The following is a 20,029-nucleotide window of genomic DNA, read 5'->3' as shown; positions in this document are numbered from 1 at the left end:
AATGTGACCCCCTTGAGGGGGAGTCCATGCGGGGTGGATTGTGTGGGAAGGGGCTGGTGCACTGTCGTCCCGCCCAAGGCCCTGTGGCGCTCACGCCCTTTACACTCCGCTCAGAGCCTCTGCTGAAAGCTGACCAAGCCTACTCAGACTCAAATCCAAACCTACCACCACCACCATGCGCACACACACACGCACGCGCACACACACACGAATGTGCACACACGTGCACAAACGCATGCACACACGCAGACACACGCACATGAATGGGCACACCCTTGCACGCACACACACACATGCTGGAGCCCACTCCCTTCTGCACACCACTCCTCACTCCAGGGAGTCCTGACCCGCCCACTCTGCCCACTGCCCCGAGAGGCGTCACCACGGGCTGGGGGTCCCATCTGCACCCTCCTCAGCAGCACGGGCAGAGGTGGGGGGTGCGCAGGGCAGGTGTCCTCTCCCCGAGGCCCTCCTGGCGGAGGCTTGCACCCAGGGGGAGGGTTGGCACGGCCCCGTCTAGGGCCGCGCTGGCTGGCTCTTGGACTTGCGTGGGCCATGTCTCAGCACAAGGCTGCGCCCAGGGCAGGGGTCCACTCTCCGCTCTCTCGGAAGGTGCCCCGTCCCGGGCACGGGCCAGGCTCAGACGGCTCTACTGGGCTTCTCCCTCGGGACCAGCGCCGAGGGGCGAGGAGGGCGGGGTGTCTGTGGCGGCCTGTCCCAGAGCAGAGTGTCCTGATTACACCTCGCGGGAGCCAGTCCTCCTTTCTTCACAAGGCCTCTTGGCTCGGAGCTGAGGATTTAGCCAGCATTTCCACCGGCCTGTTACAACACATGCAAAAATGCCGAGTAGCCCGGCTGTTCCACGGCACACGCCGTTTCCCAGCTTCCTGCTCCTTTGCTAAGCTCATTGACAGAGATTAAAAAAACAAACAAAACAAACTTCTCTCCCCACACACCACACTATCTATACCAATACCCCAGTTGTTCGAGGTTTAAAACTCTGGGAGCTACCTCTCTACAGGGCATGACTCCTAGAAGGTGTGTGATGTTTGAACAAAACAAAATGAAAGAATGCTTCCCGGGAGTGGGAGGTAGCCTAGTGCAAGGCTCTTTATTGGCTGCACCTCTGAGGCACGCACATGTGCACACAGGTGTCCTCGCACACACACTCACCCTGCCTTCCAGCTCGTGCAGCAGCAGGAGTCCGGCTGGCCCCCGGAGGCTTGAGCGCTCTCTGGAGCTGTTGCCAGCTGCTGTGTGACCTCAGGCCAGCCCTGCCTCTCTCTGGGTCTAGTGCAGCCGTAAGAGGTGGGGTGCGATCGCCCCCCGATGTTTCACTGGAAGCAGATTGTTTGTCTCACTGCCTCTGCAGACCGTTTCCCCAAACCACCTGCCGCGGCAAAAGGCCGCTCCTCACAAGACACAGCCCTCCCTGTCTCCCTCCAGGAAGCATCGGATCACTAAAAAATATCTCCCAGTGCACGCTGCTCTCAATCGTGGCCATGTGTTGGCACTGTCTGGGAGTTTTAAAGAATGCGTGTGCCCGGGTCCCACCCTGGAGGCTCTGGTTTAGTTACTGTGGGGACAGCGTGGGCAGGTGGACTTGGAACAGAGTTCAGGAATCCTTGTTCTTGTCCCCACCCTGCCTCAGACAGAGACCCAGTGTGGGGATCACCCCATCGCATGCGCGCGCGCACACACACACACACACACGCACACATATAAATGTCATCCAGCATGGCGGTAGCTGGGGACAGTCATTTACTCTGGAACTCCCCGCGGGGTGAGCCCTGCCCAGCCCCGCCCCCTGTGCCAGCCCTGCCCTTGGCTCAACCCTCAGGCTCAGCGGTGGCCGCGCACAGATCATCAGAAGGAGAAGCAGGTTCAGAGCTGGTTTGAGCACGCCCCGGCCAGCCCTCGGAGTCACGTGTGCTGGTGAGGGACGGGGGAGACGGGGCTGTGGCGGCCCAGGCTGCTCTGGTGTCTGTTCCTACACGTGCGCGGGAATGGGCAGGACTGTGCCAGGGTGGCTGTGGGGCTGCGTAGAACGCCCTCATCCAGGGCCGGGTGGCACGTCCGGAGCTCCCCTCTGGCCTGGGCGAGGGCGGAACATCTCCCGCCATGCCTGGTGGTGGGAGGGCAGGCGCCGGGCTGCCAGACGGTCCAGGCGCCCAGGCGTCTCCTGTGCCATCTCCCCACAGTCCTTACTGTCTCACTGAAGTCCCTCTTACTGTGGGCCCCTCTCTGCTGGGCACCCCTGATGGGAGGGATTTAGGGGGTGAAGCAAAAGCATTTCAGGGCCAAAAGGTAGCGGGCGTCCTTTCTCAAGCTTTTGTGCTGAGGAATCGACGTAAGCACAAGAGCACCCGGAAGACAGGGCCTTGTGGGGCCGTTGGAGGCGCCCCTCTCTGAGGCCCAGCGGCTCGTGGGGGTGGGGCGTGGGGGCTGGGGAGGGGGGTGGACTCTGTCCTGGAGCAGCCTGGCCGGCAGGCTGGCTAATGTCCCAAGGACCTCCTCCAGGTGGAGTCCGGTCCTGGGGTTGGCGTGGGTGGGGACCTCCCCTGACACGCACACATGCACACACACGCACACACACACACGAAGAACACACGGCAGGAGTGCGTCCAGCAGGTGGCCACATGCTGACCGGCTCCACGGGAGGCCCAAGCGCCCGGGGGGTCTCCCCACGAGGAGCTGGCCATGGTCGGGTTGGGGGAGCGGGCGGGGCCCACCGAGAGGAGAGCAGGAATGTTTCAGGTGTGGCGGGTGTGGCCACGGAAAGCCTGGAGGTGCAAGGATGAGTCATCCCGGGTGGGTCCGCCCGCCCGGCGGGGGAAGAGTCTTGGGCGTCCTGACGAGGGCTCCCCGGTGACCCGGGGCGAGTCGCCCCTGTGCGGCCCTAGGGGAGGACCCCAGGTGCTTTCGTCTGCGGCATGGGTCTCCCCCGATTGCTGACCCAAATGAGGCTTCTGTGCGGGCAAAACGGCTGATGATGCTGACCCCACGGGGAAGGCAGACCTTTGCCCTCTGACCCCAGACTTCTGGGGGTGGGCAGACACCTCGTGGCAGACACATGTTGGACAGAGAGGCTCATGGCCCTTCCTGAGAGGACTGTGGGTGCCGTGCTCCCCGGGAGGTGGGGTGAATGTGGACTGAGCGGTGCTGGGACCCTTCTTCCCACCCCCCTCCAGGGCTACAGCTGTGGGCACTCTGGCTCCAGTCTCTCCCCAGTTCACGGACCAATCAGGGTCCTCTCTGGGTGAGGGGGGACCTGGCCGAGTGGAGTGAAGGACCCCAGTGTCCTGCTGCAGGTGCGGGCTGGGCGGGGGCCCCATACCTCACCGTGCCCAGCACTGAGACAACAGCAGCCTGGGGAGCAGGGACCAGGTGGGGGTCATTGTGAAAGGCTTCCTAGGAGTGGTGTCCAGAAAGGTCAAGGGGCCAGTGGAGAAGCCAGCAGAGCTGTTCCATCACCCTCAGGGAGAAGCCCCATGTTCTTCCTGCTGCACTTGACTCAGAGGGTGGTGCTTACCAACCAGACCCCCGCCCCGAGTCAGGAGAGGGAGCCCTTGCTTCTGCTGTGGGAGCAGGGCTCACAAACGGCTCACCTCCCATCTGCACCCCTTTGAGTATCTGGCACACTGCAAGCTGTGACTGCAAGTGTGTGAGGTCTCTGGACTCCCCTCCCTCAAAACCACAGCCCACAAGCAGCTGCCTTCTGCCTGAGAAGCAGTGCTGGCTGGTGTGATGGCAGCCTTGTTCTCACAAGGAGGCCAAGCCAGGCAGCTCACAGTGGGAGTCAGGAAGTCTGACCCCCAGTCGCAGATGATCTTGGGAAGGTGCCTTCAGGAGCTGCCTGGAAGGGCCTGGAGACCTTGGTCCAACCAGAAGTGAGAGCTGCCACCCACACCTGTCACCACCACAGTCCCCCTAGGTCACAGGAACTGGCCTTGGCTGATAGGGTACTCCAGATCCACGGCAGAGAACTCCCCCTCTGTCATGTGGAGGGAAGTAAGAGGGAGGCGGGCAGGTGCAGGCAGGGGAGGAGATGCTTCAGCTGGTGACGTCACTGCTGACCGCCTCCCTCTCAAGCAGGGAGGGGCCCCGTGGGAGCCTGCCCTCCATGGAGCCTCCTGGGGACGCCTGTCCCAGGACCCCGTGTCTGTCTCCAGCCCAGATTTCCATCCAAAGCGGCTGGCTGGCCCACACCCACCCCTGGGTGAGGAGTTCTTGCCCTGTGGGACCCTGGTCTGTTCCCCCCGACCCACCCAGAAGGGGTGCAGGAGTGGGCTGGACAGAGGGGAGGTGGACAGCACGCCGGCTGTCGGCTGGCTCCCCTGGGTGTCCATGTCTGCAAGATTGCCTCCAGGCTCCTCCTGATGAAGGTCACCTTTCAGAGGGGCGGCTTCCTGAGAAGGGAAGAAGTGCAGCTGCCTGGTCATCAGGGAGCTTGGAGTGAGTCAGAGCCTCAGGGGAGCCCCTTTGGGAGTCAGGCCTGGGCCCAGGGCACCCTGGAACGGGCACACCTCTGGAGGGACCCTGAGGCTGGCAGCCAAGGAGACGATGATGCCCAAGCCTTGGGTGCCCAAGGCTTCCTTGCTGAAGCCTGTCTCTAGAGACAAGAAGGCTGGCTTCCCTGAATGCCACAGTGAGAGTTGTTATGATCACACAGTCTTGGGACCTGGAGGTACAGAGAACCCACCCCTTCTTTCTCGAGAAGAGGAAGGCTAGGCCCAGTGCAAGTGCGTGCCAAGTCTCTTTAGTTGTGCCCAACTCTTTGTGACCCCATGGACTGTAGCCCACCAGGCTCCTCTGTCCATGGGATTCTCCAGGCGAGAATACTGAAGTGGTTTGTCATTTCCTTCTCCAGAGGATCTTCCCCGCTCAGGAACTGAACCTGCGTGTCCTGTGCCTCCTGCGCTGGCAGGTGGATTCTTTACCACTGAGCCACCGGGGGAGCCCCCACCGAGGTCCAGAGCCAGGACCAGTTTCAACACCTCTAGGCTGCAGGGCAGGGGTCTCTGCCACAGCCAGTGGCCCCAGCAGCCCTCCGTGGTGGGGGCCTGGGGAGTCAGGGGCAGGGTCCCTCCTACGAGCTGTCAGGGTCACCTGGCTCTAGACAGAGGAGGTGGCCCGAGGCGGGGATGCCAGCCATGTTGCAAAGCTGCCCCTGCTCTGCGTTCTTTCCCCGCTCGGGGGCTCAGTGCCCACCCCCAGAGGTGTGGGGGCCTGTGGGGCACAGCCCCGGGGGGGAGCGGACTGAGCCAGACACTGCCCCTGGAGCTGAACTCAGGCCCTTGGCCGGGACCCACCTTCCCCAGGGCCGTCACTTAATGAGGTTGGGGGCCAGCCTCGCTCCCGACGCCCAGGCCACAGCTCCCGGTCCAGGAAATGGGGCGCCAGACGGGATGCGGCCCAGGGTCCAGACCCAGGACAGCCCCACGGGCGGAGCTCGCTCCCAGGTTTTGAGCTTGGGTTCACTGACGGTTACGATTCTGCGTCTGCAGCCGAGGCTTAGCACAAGACACAGCGTGAGCAGAGCCCCAGGCTGGTCCCAGCCGGCCTCCAGGCAGCGGGCAGAGCCAGGCATCCTGAGCCGCCCCCGCCCCGCCCTGCAGAGCCAGGCATCCTGAGGACCCCCCCACGCCCCCCTGCCGTGCAGAGCCGGGCATCCTGAGGGCCCACCCCCTGCTGTGCAGAGCCAGAGGTCCTAAAGCCCCCCACTTCCGGTGAAGGGGCTGCGTGCCCAGGCCGCCCTCTGCGAGCCGAAGCCACTTTGCCCCTAATAACCGTGATGACACTGTGTCCTCCTGCGGACCCTGTCATCTGCGGGCCCACACGCTCTGGGAAAACAGTAATTACTCCTTCCTGGTCCTTTGAGGTCGGTGGCTGCTCCCCCTTCAGTGGCGGGGGCACCTGGGAGAGGAAGGAGGCCCCTTGCCCCATCTGGGTCGGGAACCAGAGTCTGCCGGGTGCGGGCCGCATCTTTGGGCACTGCCCCGTGGCCCTGAGCAGAGCCTCTGGGCCCAGCATGTCCACCTCCTGGCTGTTTCCCCTGAGCGGGAAGGCCTTCCTCGTGGAGCAAGGGGTCCTGCTTCCCTGGACCGGGGCGGCAGGGGCCCGAGGCCCCCCAGGCCAGCTCCTGACCTGTTGGTGCCAGCCCACCGCAGGTAGACCCCGGAAGAGGGCTGCCCGGGGCCCTCAGAGCTGAGCCTGCAGCCATGCGACTGTGCAGGAGGCGGGCAGAGGAGGAGAGGCGGGCACAGGGCTGCTCCCTGTCCTGCTGGTCTCCTCTGCGGGCGCCGATGCCTGGGGGACAAGGGCTGGGGGCAGCACGGGGCCGGCACCGTCCTAACCCCTGTCCTTGTCCCCAAGGCTCCATGTACGACAGCCTGGCCGACAACTACAACAACTACGGGACCAGCAGCCGGAGCAGCTTCTACTCCAAGTTCCAGGCGGGGAGCGGCTCGTGGGGCTACCCGGTAAGGAGCTGCTTCCTGGGCACTTGCAGGCACGGTCCCTGGTTTGAGCAGGAGAAAGCGTCCTGGCTGCTGAGAAGGAGGTGGGGGGCAGCAGGCTCCCCCAGGGGAAACCCCCCATTCCTCACCGGTCTGTTTGCTTGGCCATTATTTCACGTCGCGCTATTGCAGCCTCCTTCGGGGCAGAGTGGGTATTTCTAAATGTATCAAATGAGAACATTTTAGAAAAGGCATAAAGAAAACATCCTTTTTTTTTTTAAGTCCATTTTCTCCTATGTCCGATTTACTCATGGATCTGAAAGAAGTTTGAATTCTTGTGGTCCGGTCATGGGCATATTTAGATATTTCTAGGAAAATCCCCAGGGGTCCCCTCTCCTCAGTGTGTGCTGATGACCAAGGACGGGACTCTGGAGGTCCCCTGAGGCTGGGGGCGGGGGCGTCCATGGCGGCGGCAGCTCTGGAGTAAGAGGGTGTGTGCCAGGGCACGGCATGGCAGCTCTGGAGTGAGGGTGTGTGCCAGGGCGGCATGGCTTGAGTTTGTAAGTTGGACAGACTCACATTCAGATTCTAGTTGTGCTGCTACTGGGCTTGTGACCTTGGGCCAGAGTCTTCTGTGCCTTAGTCTCTCCACATGTAGGACGGGTCTGACAGAGTCTACCTCTGGGTTGTCGTCAGGACTAAATGAAACAATATGCATTAAAAAAGCTGAGCAAGAGACTGTCCTCGATGCCTCCATCCTGGCCCTGTCACCGTCCTCTGTGGCCTCACCCGCTGTGCCCATCACCCATTACTGGGCAAATACCTCTTTGGCCCTAACTCCACGCCAAGCACTGAACCAGATGCTCTGGTTCAACCACACAAGCCCACACAGGAGTCTCCTGCTCCTCCAGATCGGGGTGCTGGGTTAGGCGACGCCCAGGTTTTCGCCCAGTCTGCAGATTCCGTGACTTTATTTTTGCTAACGTCCACATCAGCCTGTACTGCTCCAGGAGTTCTGCGAGGCCCCTGAGGCCTGTGCAGCGGGGACAGCTTTTCCAGGAGACGCTGGGCTCTGTGCGCTGGGGCTCGGGTTTCAGCAGCTCTGGCTTTGAGCCCACGTTGCTCACAGATGTCACCCTGATTGTCCAGGTCCTGGGCAAGAGAGAGGTGGGTGATCTACAAGTTACATGTTCTTTGTCATCCCCTTGATTCCTTCCTCCTTGAGGTCTTATTGAGGCTCATTAGGGAGGACTTGGCCCCACTCCAGTACTCTTGCCTGGAAAATCCCATGGACGGAGGAGCCTGGTGGGCTGCAGTTCATGGGGTCGCTAAGAGTCGGACACGACTGAGCGACTTCACTTTCACTTTTCACTTTCCTGCATTGGAGAAGGAAATGGCAACCCATTCCAGTGTTCTTGCCTGGAGAATCCCAGGGACGGGGGAGCCTGGTGGGCTGCCGTCTCTGGGGTCGCAGAGTCGGACACGACTGAAGCGACTTAGCAGCTTAGCAGCAGCAGGGAGGACTGGGCTTCCCTGGTAGCTCAGACAGGGGGACTCGCCTTTCTTGCATGTCACAGGTTTAACTAGGTTTGCTGTGCATTCATTTGCCCTCTTTTTTCAGATTCTTGATGTCAGTTGGTAACACCAGGGCCAATACCTGCTGAGCACAGTGGGCCCAGCAGGTTGGTAGTTCAGGCACAGATGTGAGCAAAAGGCTTTGACACGTAGACGGATGACCAGGCAGAATCTGGGGATGACTTATAATGCCATGGAAAGGGCGAGGAGTGAGGAGGGCAGGCCCCTGGACGGGACCGGCAGCGAGGATGAGTAAGCTGCTGACTGAGCAGTTGCTGTGTGTCTTCATGGCGGTGCGTTGCCCAATCGGAACCTGGGCGCTGTGGCTCTGGATCAAGCTCTGACCGCCGGGTGCCGGCGCTCCCCTCCGTGGGTGCTTCACCTGCCCTGGGTCCATGCCCCGGACTGCTCCCGTCAGGTGGACCGGGAGGCGTTGTCTCAGCGGACCTTTGGATAGGGCTACGCGGAGCTCTTCCCAGGGCTTGCTCCCAGAGCCTGAGTGTGGCAGGGCTGAGTGTTTCTCCCGCCCATTGAGTCCGTCCCCGCCGCCCCCACCCCCGCGGTGCCTGCCTGCTGACACCTGGTGAGAACCCCTCCCTCCAGGGCCTGCTGGCGGGACTTAAGACATGACTCAGGGCCGGCGCTGTCGGGGCACGTCCTGGCTCCGCTCCGCTCAGGAGGCTTCTGGGAACAGCGCACAGCTGCGCGCACACGGGGATTTGGCGGCGGGAGGGGCGGGGGATGGTGGTGGAAGAATTGATGCTGGAGCCAGCACGTGTCAGCCAGGACGGCGGAACCCAGCAGGTCGGGACTCGGGCCGCGGAGCAGCGGGCAGCGGCGGAGATGCAGGGAGAGCCTCAGGCCAAGGGGCTGTCCCAGGGACGGTGCGCCCGCGCCAGGGGGCTTCAGCCCCATCCCCTCCCCAGAAACCGGCCCAGAGGGCGGGGCTGGGGGCGCACGGGGCACGCGGACCCTCCTCAGAGGAGCCTCCAGCTCCCCGCAGAGAAGTAGGGAACTGGGAGGAACCCAGAGAGGACGCGGGCAAGGCGAACGCAGGCCTCGGTGGCTGTGCCGCAGGATTGCGCCAGCTCTGCCGTTACTCGTGACCCTAAAAAAGCTTCATAAAATATACTGGTCTTTAGCGCCATTTTAGGGGCCCCCTAGGAAAACCAGCCCCATTTCTGTGCTGTCAGGACCTGTGTTTGAGCAGAAACGACAGTCAGCCCTCTGAGACCCTCACTTCTCAGGCTTGGGACATTGAATCAACTTCAGATAACAAAGATTGGCTACCCTTGAGCATGGATTTTATTTAAATATGCCAAGCACCTGTGGGCGGTTCCAGAAAGGAAAGTTCTAAAGGTGTTTAAAAAGCCTTAGGATTCTACCTTATATTCTATTTCAGCAATAGTCTTCTAATTTAAAAAATATAGATGAGATATATATATGTGTGTGTCAGTCTCTCAGTCATGTCCAACTCTGAGACCCCATGGTCTGTAGCCCACCAGGCTCCTCTGTCCAAGGGATTCTCCAGGCAAGAGTACCAGAGTAGGGTTGCCATTTCCCTCTCCAGATATATATATGTCATCATATTACTTATACTACTTGTAATCTACAACCATTTATATTACAAGTCAGTCTTACCAGGTGGCACCTAGTGGTAAAGAACCCACCTGCCAATGCAGGAGATGTTAGACAAGGGTTTGATTCCTGGGTCAGGAAGATCCCCTGGAAGAGGGCATGGCAACCCACTCTAGTACTCTTGCCTGGAGAATCCCATGCACAGAGGGCCTGGTGGGCTACAGCCCATGGGGTCGAAAAGAGCTGGGCCCGAGTGAAGTGATTTAGCACACGTGTACACAGACATATCACAAGTCAAGAAAGTTGGACGTAGAGGGTGTGTAATAGAATGAAGCACAGTGACTCTGACACACCACCCAGGGGCTCGAGGGAAAGAACCGGTCCAGAGAAAAGCCTTGGCCAGTCAGTTGTCCATTCTCTTCTGCTCGTTCCAGCCTCCTGGCCCTTGGAGACTGAGTCTACAGGGCGGCACACGGCTAGAGCCCAGAGTCCAGAACCTTGGGGAAAGGGGAGTGGGTGAGCTGAGCCGAAGGGTGGGGCGTGCCCAGCCCTGTCCTCAGGACCAGGCTTGGGGAGTGTCGGAGCCCACCGAGGCTGACGCTGCACAGCTGAGGCTCCCCGGCCCCGTGAGGCCCAGGGTCTCGTGGCTGGTGACGGGGAGCAGACTGGACCCCGCCTCCGGGCTCTCGCCCTGCCGGATTTTCCTGTCCTCACTCCAGACATCAATCTCCGTATTTTAGCCCTACAGCCCGTTCTGGGGACTCAGACAATACCCATGACTTCACATCCGCTCACTTGCTCCCTGCCGCCCCCACCCACACCCACCCCTTCCTCCCCACCACCAAGAGCTGCAGGGCAGCGGCCCTTTTTTCCTTCCTGGACTTGAGTCCCTCAGCCGTCAGAGTCAATGGAGGTCAGGATGGGCTGCACAGTAAAATATAAAGGAATGCAATTTTGGAGGCCTGTTTATCCTAAAATGTTATTTGTTCTGGTCTGATCTTCAGATTTAGCTGGGTGTCCTGTGCTTGCAGGTCACTGTGTATTCCCACTTATTCCCTGTAATATAAACAAGACCCCCTAAGTGCCGTCTCCTAGGCTGGGGACCCAGACAGAATTTCTTAGGGGAGTGAAGGGAGGCTGCTGGCCCCTCTGAGGGTCCTTGTACCAGGTCCCTGGAAGCGGGCTGCTCTCACCCTGGCATGTCCTGGTCGAGGCTGCAGCCCGTGGACAGGTTGGGTTTCCCAGGAGCCTTTCCTGGGAAAGGCTCTGGGTTACGGTGTCAGTCTCCTTCACTTGCGCCTCCAGCCTGGAGGGTTTTCCACAAACCAACAAGTGCGTCATGAGCATTCCATCCCTCTCGGCGTCACACGGGAAAGAGGTGCTTTGGCTGTGGACAGGCTGAGAGCATCCTGCCGGGAGCTGATCCCATACGGTAGCAGCTGCCAGGCAGTCTGGGCTAGGGTACCCCCGGGGGCACCGTGTTGAACCCCTTCTCTGTGCTCAGTTACACCAGACCAGAGCTCGGAGGGCCAGACTCCCCAGGAGAATGACCAGTGGAGATTCTGTGTTCATTCTGGCCATTGACTCTATTTTTCTACTTCATCCCAGTATTCTTGGGCTCCCCTTGTAGCTCAGCTGGTAAAGAATCCGCCTGCAATGCAGGAGACCTGGATTCAACCCCTGGGTTGGGAAAATCCCCTGGAGAAGGGAAAGGCTATCCACTCCAGTATTTTTGGGCTTCCCTTGTGGCTCAGCTGGTAAAGAATCTGCCTGCAATGCAGGAGACCTGGGTTCAACCCCTGGGTTGGGAAGATCCCCTGGAAAAGGGAATGGCTACCCGCTCCAGAATTCTGGCCTGGAGAATTCCATGTATAGTTCATGGGGTCGAAAAGAGTCGGACATGACTGAGTGACTTTCAGTTTTTCAGCGCAGTCCAGTGCTGAGGACTTTGTGCTCTCACTGCTGAGGGCCCAGGCTCTGTTTGGGAAACCAAGGTCAAACCAAGGTCACACAAGCAGACTGGTACTGTTGGAGGGAAAAACAGTTATGTGAAGAAAACACCCAGGATCCACTACGAATCTTCCTCTCGGCCTCTTCTCAGCTATGCATGCTCACTGACATGTTAGTGGCCTCCATGTGCTGGGACCCCCTCCCTGAGGGGGGTGGGCACGCAACACCCTGAGGTGCCCGGAGGCCCCCTTCTGTCGATGAGAGGGCTGGGCTTTGCAAGGCTCGGTGGGCAACGGGAACCCAGGCTCTGGGAGCTGCGTGTGCGCAGGGTCTGCGGGGGCCGGGTGAGGGGCTGCCGGAGAGAATGTGGTGGGACTCTTGCCCTTGAGGCAGAGGAACAGACTGTCTGTGCTAGCAAACAGACTCCTCCCAGAGGCAGGTGGTATGGAGGGACCCGTTCTTAGCCTCAGCTTGCCTGTCTCCACAATGGGTGAGAATTCCTGTTTCGAGGGCAGGCGGGGCTGTGGACAGGATGTACCAATCAAGTTGGAGGCTTCGATTCTGCTCTCATCGGCTGCTATGAGCAGAGGGACCTGGGGCTCATCTCTTGAGGCCTTTCTCATCCTTGGAGGAAGGCTGTTGGATGAGATCCTAGTGGAGGGCCCCTTCAGCCCTGACTTTTCAGGCTCTGTGTGGCTGGAGAGCAGCCCCTGAGCGGCTGCCAGGGCCTGACGGTGGTCTCCGGGCAGGGTTGGGCGGGGCCGCCCCCAGGCCTGTGGGTGCACTGCCTTCTGCTGTCATCTGGGCTGGTCACCAGGGAAACCGTGGCTAATTAACCCTTGCAGCAGCCACAGAGCTGCTCAGGCTTCATTGCCCTTCGCTTTACAGAGAGGAGGTGGGCCCTCAAACGCCTTACAGAGGAGAGGAAGCCCCTAGAAACCACCTCCTTGAAAGCCCAGGCCTGCCTCCTGCCCTGCTACCCCCTCTGGGTTCTCTGATCGGTTTGGAAAGTCCCGGCGGAGAAGCAAGCCCCGTCCAGGCGGGCACGGCTCCTGCCCCCAAAGGGAGTGGTCTAGGTGCTTGCCAGCCCGGGTCCTCTGCCAGCAGTGACGCACCCCTACCCAGTCCCAAGGGCCCCGGGCTCTTGCCGGGCAAGAAGAGGCAACGATCCTGCTGCCGAGGGACAGAATGTGCCCGAGAGGGGAGACGAGGGCGTGGGGCCAGGGGCGCCCCCCACTCCTTTCCCGGTAGGAGCGGCCCCCGTCTGGCCGCGGCCGGACCCCAAGTTCACCAGCAGGGCCTCCTTGGCTCTGAAGTCCTGTGTCAGGTGTCCTCACTTGGGGGAGAGAAGCTGGCACCTGGGGGCTTGGAAGGAAGAGGGTGCAGCGGGGAGCCATGCAGGCAGAGTCCCAGAGCAGCTCTGGGCAGGGAACTGAGCTTGGAGGGCTGCCCTTCGCAGACAGCAGGGGCAGGGGAGTGCCCAGGCATGGGGCTGGCACCGGGCCCCTGGACACTCCTGTCTGAGAGTTCACCAGGCAGGGCCATTCCCCCGAGTAGGGCAGTGCCAGGGGCCAGGCCCCAGCGAAGGCAGGATGTCACCTGGCTGGGTCCCAGCTGGTGGGCCCCGGCGGGGCAGGGGGCGTGCTCGGGGAGACGTGTGCCCGCAGGGCCTCAGTGCGCCGGAAGGTCGGACTCTGCCCGCCCGGACAGTCTGCAGTGGTCCTTCCCCATGGGGCTCGGGAAGGGGCGTGCCATCCTCTGGGAGAGGACGGAGCCTGCGTTTACATATTCTTGGCTTTAATCCACCTGCCGCTTCCGGTCAGCGTCTTCCTAGGAAGGCCGCTCCCCATGAGCCACTGTCGGGCTCGCCTTCCTTCTCACGAGTCACCTCAGAGCCTCCGAAACCTTGGAGGGAAGATTTGAAGACTCAGGGCCAATCACAAGCTTCTTTATTTCGTGCCAGAAGAAAATTAGTGTGTTTTGGTTTTGCCTTTTTTTTTTGTAAGTCCTGACAAGAACTAACCTCAGCCAACCAATCTTTAAAGCCCTAACTCGCCAGTTAAAAACAACAACAGCTTGAGAGGCTGGGATGAGGTGCTGTGGTGGGTGGCAGAGCCACCTAACCTCCAGCCTCATCTCCTGGGCGTCAGTGGCGGGCGGCAGGACCAGGTCAGCCCCAGCCCTGGTTCCTGGTGTCCGGGAGGCTTGGGGACGGGACCCCGGGGCTCTGGGTGAGCAGACAGGCAGGGCCGGCTGGGCCCCTGCCTTCACGCTGCATGGGCGCAGAGCGAGGGGGCTGGGCCTGGGAGCCTCATCAGCAGCAGGGCAGTTTGCTGTCCCCCATCTTGTCTCCACTTCCTGTCCTGGCATCCTGGTGGGATCAGAGCGAACTGGGCCTTGGGGTTCCGATTTATTAGCGGGGAGACCAGGCTCCAGCACGGTGCAGGGCCTGGCCCAGCAGATGCCTCACAGGTCCACTCGGCAGAACCGGTCCAGAGCCCAGTCCACGCTGCGGGGGGTGTTCAGGCCGGACAGGCGGCCCAGACCTGGTCTCCCGCCTCTCCTGCTCGGCTCCAGAGCGGGGAGCAGGGGGCGGGGGTGCCAAAACACCGGCAGGGGTCTGCTGCCTGCCTTCCCTTGCGTTGCGGCTTCCTTTGTCACCAGGCTCAGCGGGACAAGAGCAGCAAGCAGCCTTTCCCAAGCTGGTGGATGAAGCCCCCACCCCTCGCTAGGGTGGGGCCCAGCCTCCTAGCCCAGGGCCCCCACCACGCCCCCCCACACCCCCACCCCACCCCACCCTGTCTCTACGGAGGCCTTCCTGCTTGGGGAGAGCAAACTCAGCTGAAAACCCAAATCGGGACAGGTGATGGGAGGTAGACACAGCTGGGGAGGGAGGCAGCTGGGGGGCTGCACCCCCACAGCTGTACGAGGGTGTGGCCAGGAAGGGGACGAGGGCAGGCTGGTGGGTTCGTTCCCAAGCTCTGAGCTGGGGAGAAGGACATGTCCAACTGCAATCCGGCTGAATCATAGACGCCCAAAGGCAGAAGCCTGCAGGGCCCACCCTGGTTGGGGAAATGCAGGCTCAGAGGCATGAGGGGATGGCCCAAGGGTGCACAGCCACCCTGGGGAGATCCGGCCCTGGGGCACTGACCTTGGGGCCCCTTGTCCAGAACTCCTGTCCCGCTGTCCCTGCCAGGGAACCTGGGCATCTGATCTCCACTTTTCACAAAATCATGACACCAACAATTATTCCTTAATTTTAATAGACTGACTTTTAAATTTCGGTGCATTCATTTTGAAAGGAAACTTTGTATCAGTAACGCAAGAGAGAGAGAGAGAAAAAAAAGTATCCTTATTTAAGTCCATAGAGGGATGGCTTTTTTTTTTCCCTACCCAGAAAAGGGAGGTTGGCAAATGTTAAAGACACATTCTGGCACCAGCTTGGGCCTTCTCCTCGTGGGAATCAAGGTGGAAAAAAAGTTCCAGGAGGCCCACAGAGTGGGAGGAAGGGCGGGGTGCTGTGCAGGAGGCCGGGAAGGAGCTGGGGGGCTTGGGGCAGGCCCTTCTCCTCCCTCTGAGTGCCCCCAGGGTGGGGAGCGAGGTGGCGGGCTTCTAGGGCCCCGGGAAGCACAGCAAGGCCTGGCTGATTCCAGGAGCTCAGCCTTGACCTGACTCCACACTCACTCGTCTTGCCCTCCTCCCGTGACCTCGCCAGGCAGCCGTGTACCGATCACAGGCGTCCCTTGGGAGAGAGGGCCTCCGCCCGGTCCTGTGGGCATGGAGCCGTGTCGTGTGTCGCCCAGCCAGGCACCCGCGCTCTTCTTGAGCATCTCCCACTGTCAGCCAACGACGGAGGCAGGCGCTGCCAGGGTCGGGGGCCCAGGGGAGGTGGTTTCCCAGGCGCTGAGCCGACTGACACTGGAGGTGCCGGGGCGGGGGCCACGGCTGCTGTAGGGCCCCAGCTGCAGAGGCTCTGGGCCACTAGATGGCACGCGTGTCACCAGACTCTGGCGGCCGGGTGGCCGGAGGACGAAATCCGGGAGAGGTCGAAGGTCTTAGTCCTGCTTCAGAGTCTGCCGCATCTTAGCTGTGTGGCCTTGGCCTGGCCTCAAGTTCTCTAAGATTATGAAATGCTCTCAGGGCCTTCCCTGGTAGCAGTGGTTAAGACTCTGGGCTTCCACTCCAGGGGCTGCGGGTTCAATCCCTGGTCTAAGAGCTAAAATCCCACATGCCACACAGTGCAGCCAAAAAAAAGAGAGAGAGAGAGAGAGATGCTATGGGAGAGAGCTCTGCAGTCTGTCCTGAACGTCATCCGGGTGGGAGGCAGGGGTTGTGAGGCTCCAGCACAAGGAGCTGTTGTTGTTCAGTTGCTCAGTCGTGTCCGACTCCTTGTGACCCCGTGGGCTGTAGCACGCCAGGCCTCTCTGTCCTTCACTGTCTCCTGGAGCTTGCTCAAACTCATGTCCATTGACTCAGTGATGCCATCCAGCCATCTCATCCTCTGTCATCCCCTTCTCCTCCCGCCTTCAATCTTTCTCAGCATCAGGGTCTTTTCCAATGAGTCAGTTCTTCACATGAGGTGGCCAAAGTATTGGAGCTTCAGCTTCAGTGTCGGTCCTTCCAATGAGTATTCAGGGTTGATATCCTTTAGGATTGACTGGTTTGATGTCCTTGCAATATGTCCAGGGGATGACTGGGGGCATCTTTGCAAACTGAAGTGCCAGCCCTGCTACAACAGCGATCATAGGCTCAAGGCTCCAAAGACCTTCCCCGTGGGGTCGCTTTGTGAAGTGACGTGATGTGTGAAGATCTCAGTGGAGTGACGTGTGTCCCACACAGGCAGGTATGCGTGTAGCAGTGTGTGTGCACATGTGCACAGGCTCACCTTCCAGAGCAGGGCTCGGTCACCAAACCCTGGAGCTTCCAGCCAACCTTCCTGTGAAATCATGACTGTCTCCCCAGCAGCGGTGCTTCCTTCACCGCGCAGTTTCCAAGGAAGAATCCGCCCTGAGGACGTTGCCACCTCGGGGCGTCTGGCCTTCATCTCCTGGCTTAGTGCTCAGGGGCAAGTCGGGGCCCAGCGATCCCCCAGACCCCTGGCACAAGGTGGGGTGCCTGGCCCAGGAGTCTCCCTCACCCTCAGGTGCGGTCTCTCAGGAGTCCACCCTTCGTCTGAGGTTCCAGGGGTTATTTCACGTGGGAGCCTTGGAAGGGCCAGGGGTCCCCAGGATGAACCACCACTGGAACCAAGGAGCTGCCTCTGGGTTCAAAAGAACTTGGGGCTCCAAGAGGGTGCAAGGACCGTGCCTCGGACTGGTCTGAGCCCGTGAACGGTGGCTGACGCTCAGGGCTCCTTTGCCTCTTGGGCCTGTTGAGAGCTGCCTCTGAAAGGCAGTCCCCTGCCAGGGGGTCCTTCCCAAAGTGAAGCGGAGATGTCTGCATGTGAAACCCAAAGTCCCAGTTCCCCAGACCTATCCTAGGGGGTCAGGAGCTGAGGAAAGCCTGTCTCAGGTGTGCAGGGCGAGAGTTTCAGAAGACCCAGTCTCTCCCACAATTCAGTGATGGAGCAGGAAGCAGGATGTGAAGGCAGACCTGGGTGCTGGAGCTGAGTACCTGAGCTGGTTGCTGGAGCTGAGTACCTGAGCTGGGTGTTAGAGCTGGATGCTGGAACTCAGTACCTGAGCTGGGTGTTGGAGCTGAGTACCCAAGCTTGGTGTTGGAACTGGGTGCTGGAACTCAGTACCTGAGTTGGGTGTTGGAGCTGGGTGCTGGAACTGAGTACCCACGCTGGATGTTGGAGCTGGGGGCTGGAGCTGAGTACCGGAGCTGGGTGCTGGAGCTGGGTGCTGGAGCTGGGTGCTGGAACTCAGTACCTGAGCTGGGTGCTGGAGCGGGAGCTCACACCATTGTTTCTTCGGACATCATGTGTCGTGGAGGTCAGCTCTCAAGGTGCGGGATGACCAAGTATACCGGCCCCACCCCCTGCCCCATCACTGGGAACAGCAGAGCCGTGGTAGCCTGATGCCTGCCGTTCTGAGAGCAGACGTGGGCCCAGAGCCCAGGACAGCAGGATGCTCCTTTTCAGGGCCGCGATTTCTCTCTCTGGAAAGAGCAGGGCCTTGAGACAGCCCCATAGGCTACAGCCTGGAGCATCACAGGCTCTTCTCTTCGGGCCTCACAGTCAGATACTTCAGAAGACCTCTCTGAGTTACCATGACTGTTCTCACCACCGCCTGGTCTCTGTGAGCCCCGATCCCACCGTCCCAGGTTACAAGGAACACTAGCCATTGTCAGCCAGCTCTCTGGTGAGATCTTTGCTCCCAGAATGGACCTCAAAACTTTCATTTTATCCACATTAAACAAATCAGGCGCTAGAAGATGCCTGGCAGCTGGCATCAGTGATTCCAGATCTCCGTGTGCTCCCTGCAGCCTGCGAGCTGGTCACCCACCAGCAGCATCCAGTTCACAAGCCAGGGCCCCTGAGTGGGCACTGTCGTCTCTGGGTGCAGGTGATGGGCCCCTGGGGCAGCTTCTCCCAGCCTGGGGGACCACAGGGCAGGGCACCCCCCACAGCTGCCTCCGGCCCAGACGGCAGGGCCTCCGAGCCCAGGGCTGCTGTCTGTCCTTCACGCTCTGCACCAAGCCCCATGCCTGGGAAGGAAGGGAGGCTGGCCCAGGGCAGGCTGCTGCTCCCAGCCAGGGAGGGAGTGGTGCGCCGGAGGGGGCAGGGACTGGCACGCCCCCACCCCGCCCCCGCCCAGGTTCCACCTTTGGTGACTCAGGCCGGTGGTTCCCACGCTGATGCAAATTGCTGAGTAAGCAGTCACCCCATCCCTGGGAAGCTCCCCACGCCCTGGGCCCCGAGTTCCCTGGGAGCCCTTGCTGGGAGGGGCTCTGTGCCCTCCAGACCCCGGGCCAGTGCGTCACGTGGGAAGGCCCCCTGCCACCTGCACTGGCTGTGGTGCCATCCTGAATGCTGTCCAGGAAGATGGCGGGCTGTGGTCTGTCTGCTCCCCTGGGCGGGGCCCTGGCTGGGTGCTGAGCGGGTGCAGTGAGATGGCAGGAGAGGTCTGTCCCCGAGGCGTCTCCAGTCTGGGTTCTTCAGGAGCCCCTCACCAGGCCAGGAGGGTGAGGACCCCACGAAGTGGCCCCAGCTGGCTCTCACTGAGGGCCTCTGTGGTGACTCTCTGCTGGGCGTGTCTGGGCAGGAGGGCTGGGTGTGTTCACCCGGAGCCGGTTTGCCCAGCCCCACCTGCCCGGCGAGGCTTGGTTTCAGGATGGGCTAACAGGCAGGACACAGACCTCCTTTTCATCCGGGCCTGCCCTGTGCACCTCTGGCTGCCGCAGCCCAAGAAGGGGGGGAGATGGGGGATGCCTGCGCTCAGGGGCTTGAGGCCCCAGTCCAGGTTGCTTTACTGGGGTCTAGTTGCCCATAGGACCGGACTCCTCGCCTCTGAGGACTTTCCAATCTCAAGAGGGGTGGGAAGACAGCTTACATTGAGGAGATGGGTTGGGGGGCACTCAGAGGTGGGCAGAATTCCCCACTTCTCCACGAAGGAAGGGGAGAGGGAGAAAAATGGGTTACGAGAGCTCAGTCATTAGCTGAAGTGGGAGCAGAGCAGGGCCTGGCCCGGCGAGGCTCGCTGGGTGGTTCCAGTACAGAAACATGTCTGTCCGGAGCCCCCCAGGTGTCCGCAGGCTGCTCTCTGGTCAGCTCTGCTCCCAGGCTCTCCCAGGGTTCTAGCCTCTGGCATGTTCCGAGACATCTGAGGCTGGCCTTTCCCAAGGAAGCATGAGATAAGCAGACCACAGGGCACAGGTGCGTGTGTGTGCGTGCATGCGTGTGTGGGGTATGTGTGTGTGTGTGAGCATGTTTGTATGTGTGTGCATGCATGTATGTGTGAGCATGTGTATGTGTGTGCATGTGTGAGCATGTGGGGGCGTGTGCATGGGTGAGCATGTGCATGTGAGCATGTGTGTGCATGCATGTTTGTGAACATGTGTGTGTGCGTGTCTGTGCATGTGTGTGAGCGTGAGCATGTGTGTGCATGTGACCGTGTATAGGTGTGTGCAAGTGCATGTGAGCATGTGTGTGCATGTGTTGTGTGTGTGTGAACATGTGTGCGTGCGTGTACATGTCTGCATGTGAGCGTGTGCGCATGTGTGAGCATGGGCATGCATGTGCGTGTGCACGCACATGTGAGCATGGGTGTATGTGTGCATGCGTGAGCATATGTATGCGTGAGTGTGAACATGTGCGCATGCGTGTGAGCATGTGAGAGCATGTGCGTGCGCGTGTGTGTGCATGTGTGAGCGTATGTGTGTATGTGAGCGTGTGTGTATGCGCGTGTGTGTGCTCACTGTCCTTTGTAGGCAAAGCCGAGGGCACTGCCAGCAGACCGCTGTCTGTGCGTGGGGTGAGCCGGGCGCCCCGGCCTGGCTAGCACTGAGCTGCCCGCTCCTCGGTC

General features: G+C 60.6%; 1 protein-coding gene across 1 annotated transcript in view; it reads left to right on the top strand.

Moving 5' to 3' along the window:
- The window catches only part of PKP1 (plakophilin 1), a 40,268-nt gene that overhangs the window by 3,272 nt on the left and 16,967 nt on the right, over positions 1–20,029 (top strand). Inside the window, 1 exon segment of the mRNA XM_070384654.1 lies at positions 6,376–6,482. Coding sequence (XP_070240755.1) covers positions 6,376–6,482 — 107 coding nt within the window.

This window comes from Bos mutus, chromosome 16, assembly GCF_027580195.1.
Source record: "Bos mutus isolate GX-2022 chromosome 16, NWIPB_WYAK_1.1, whole genome shotgun sequence".
In the NCBI taxonomy this organism is placed as follows: Eukaryota; Metazoa; Chordata; class Mammalia; order Artiodactyla; family Bovidae; genus Bos; species Bos mutus.
Note: the sequence above shows the minus strand (reverse complement) of the source record. Positions and strands in the feature narration are given on the sequence as shown.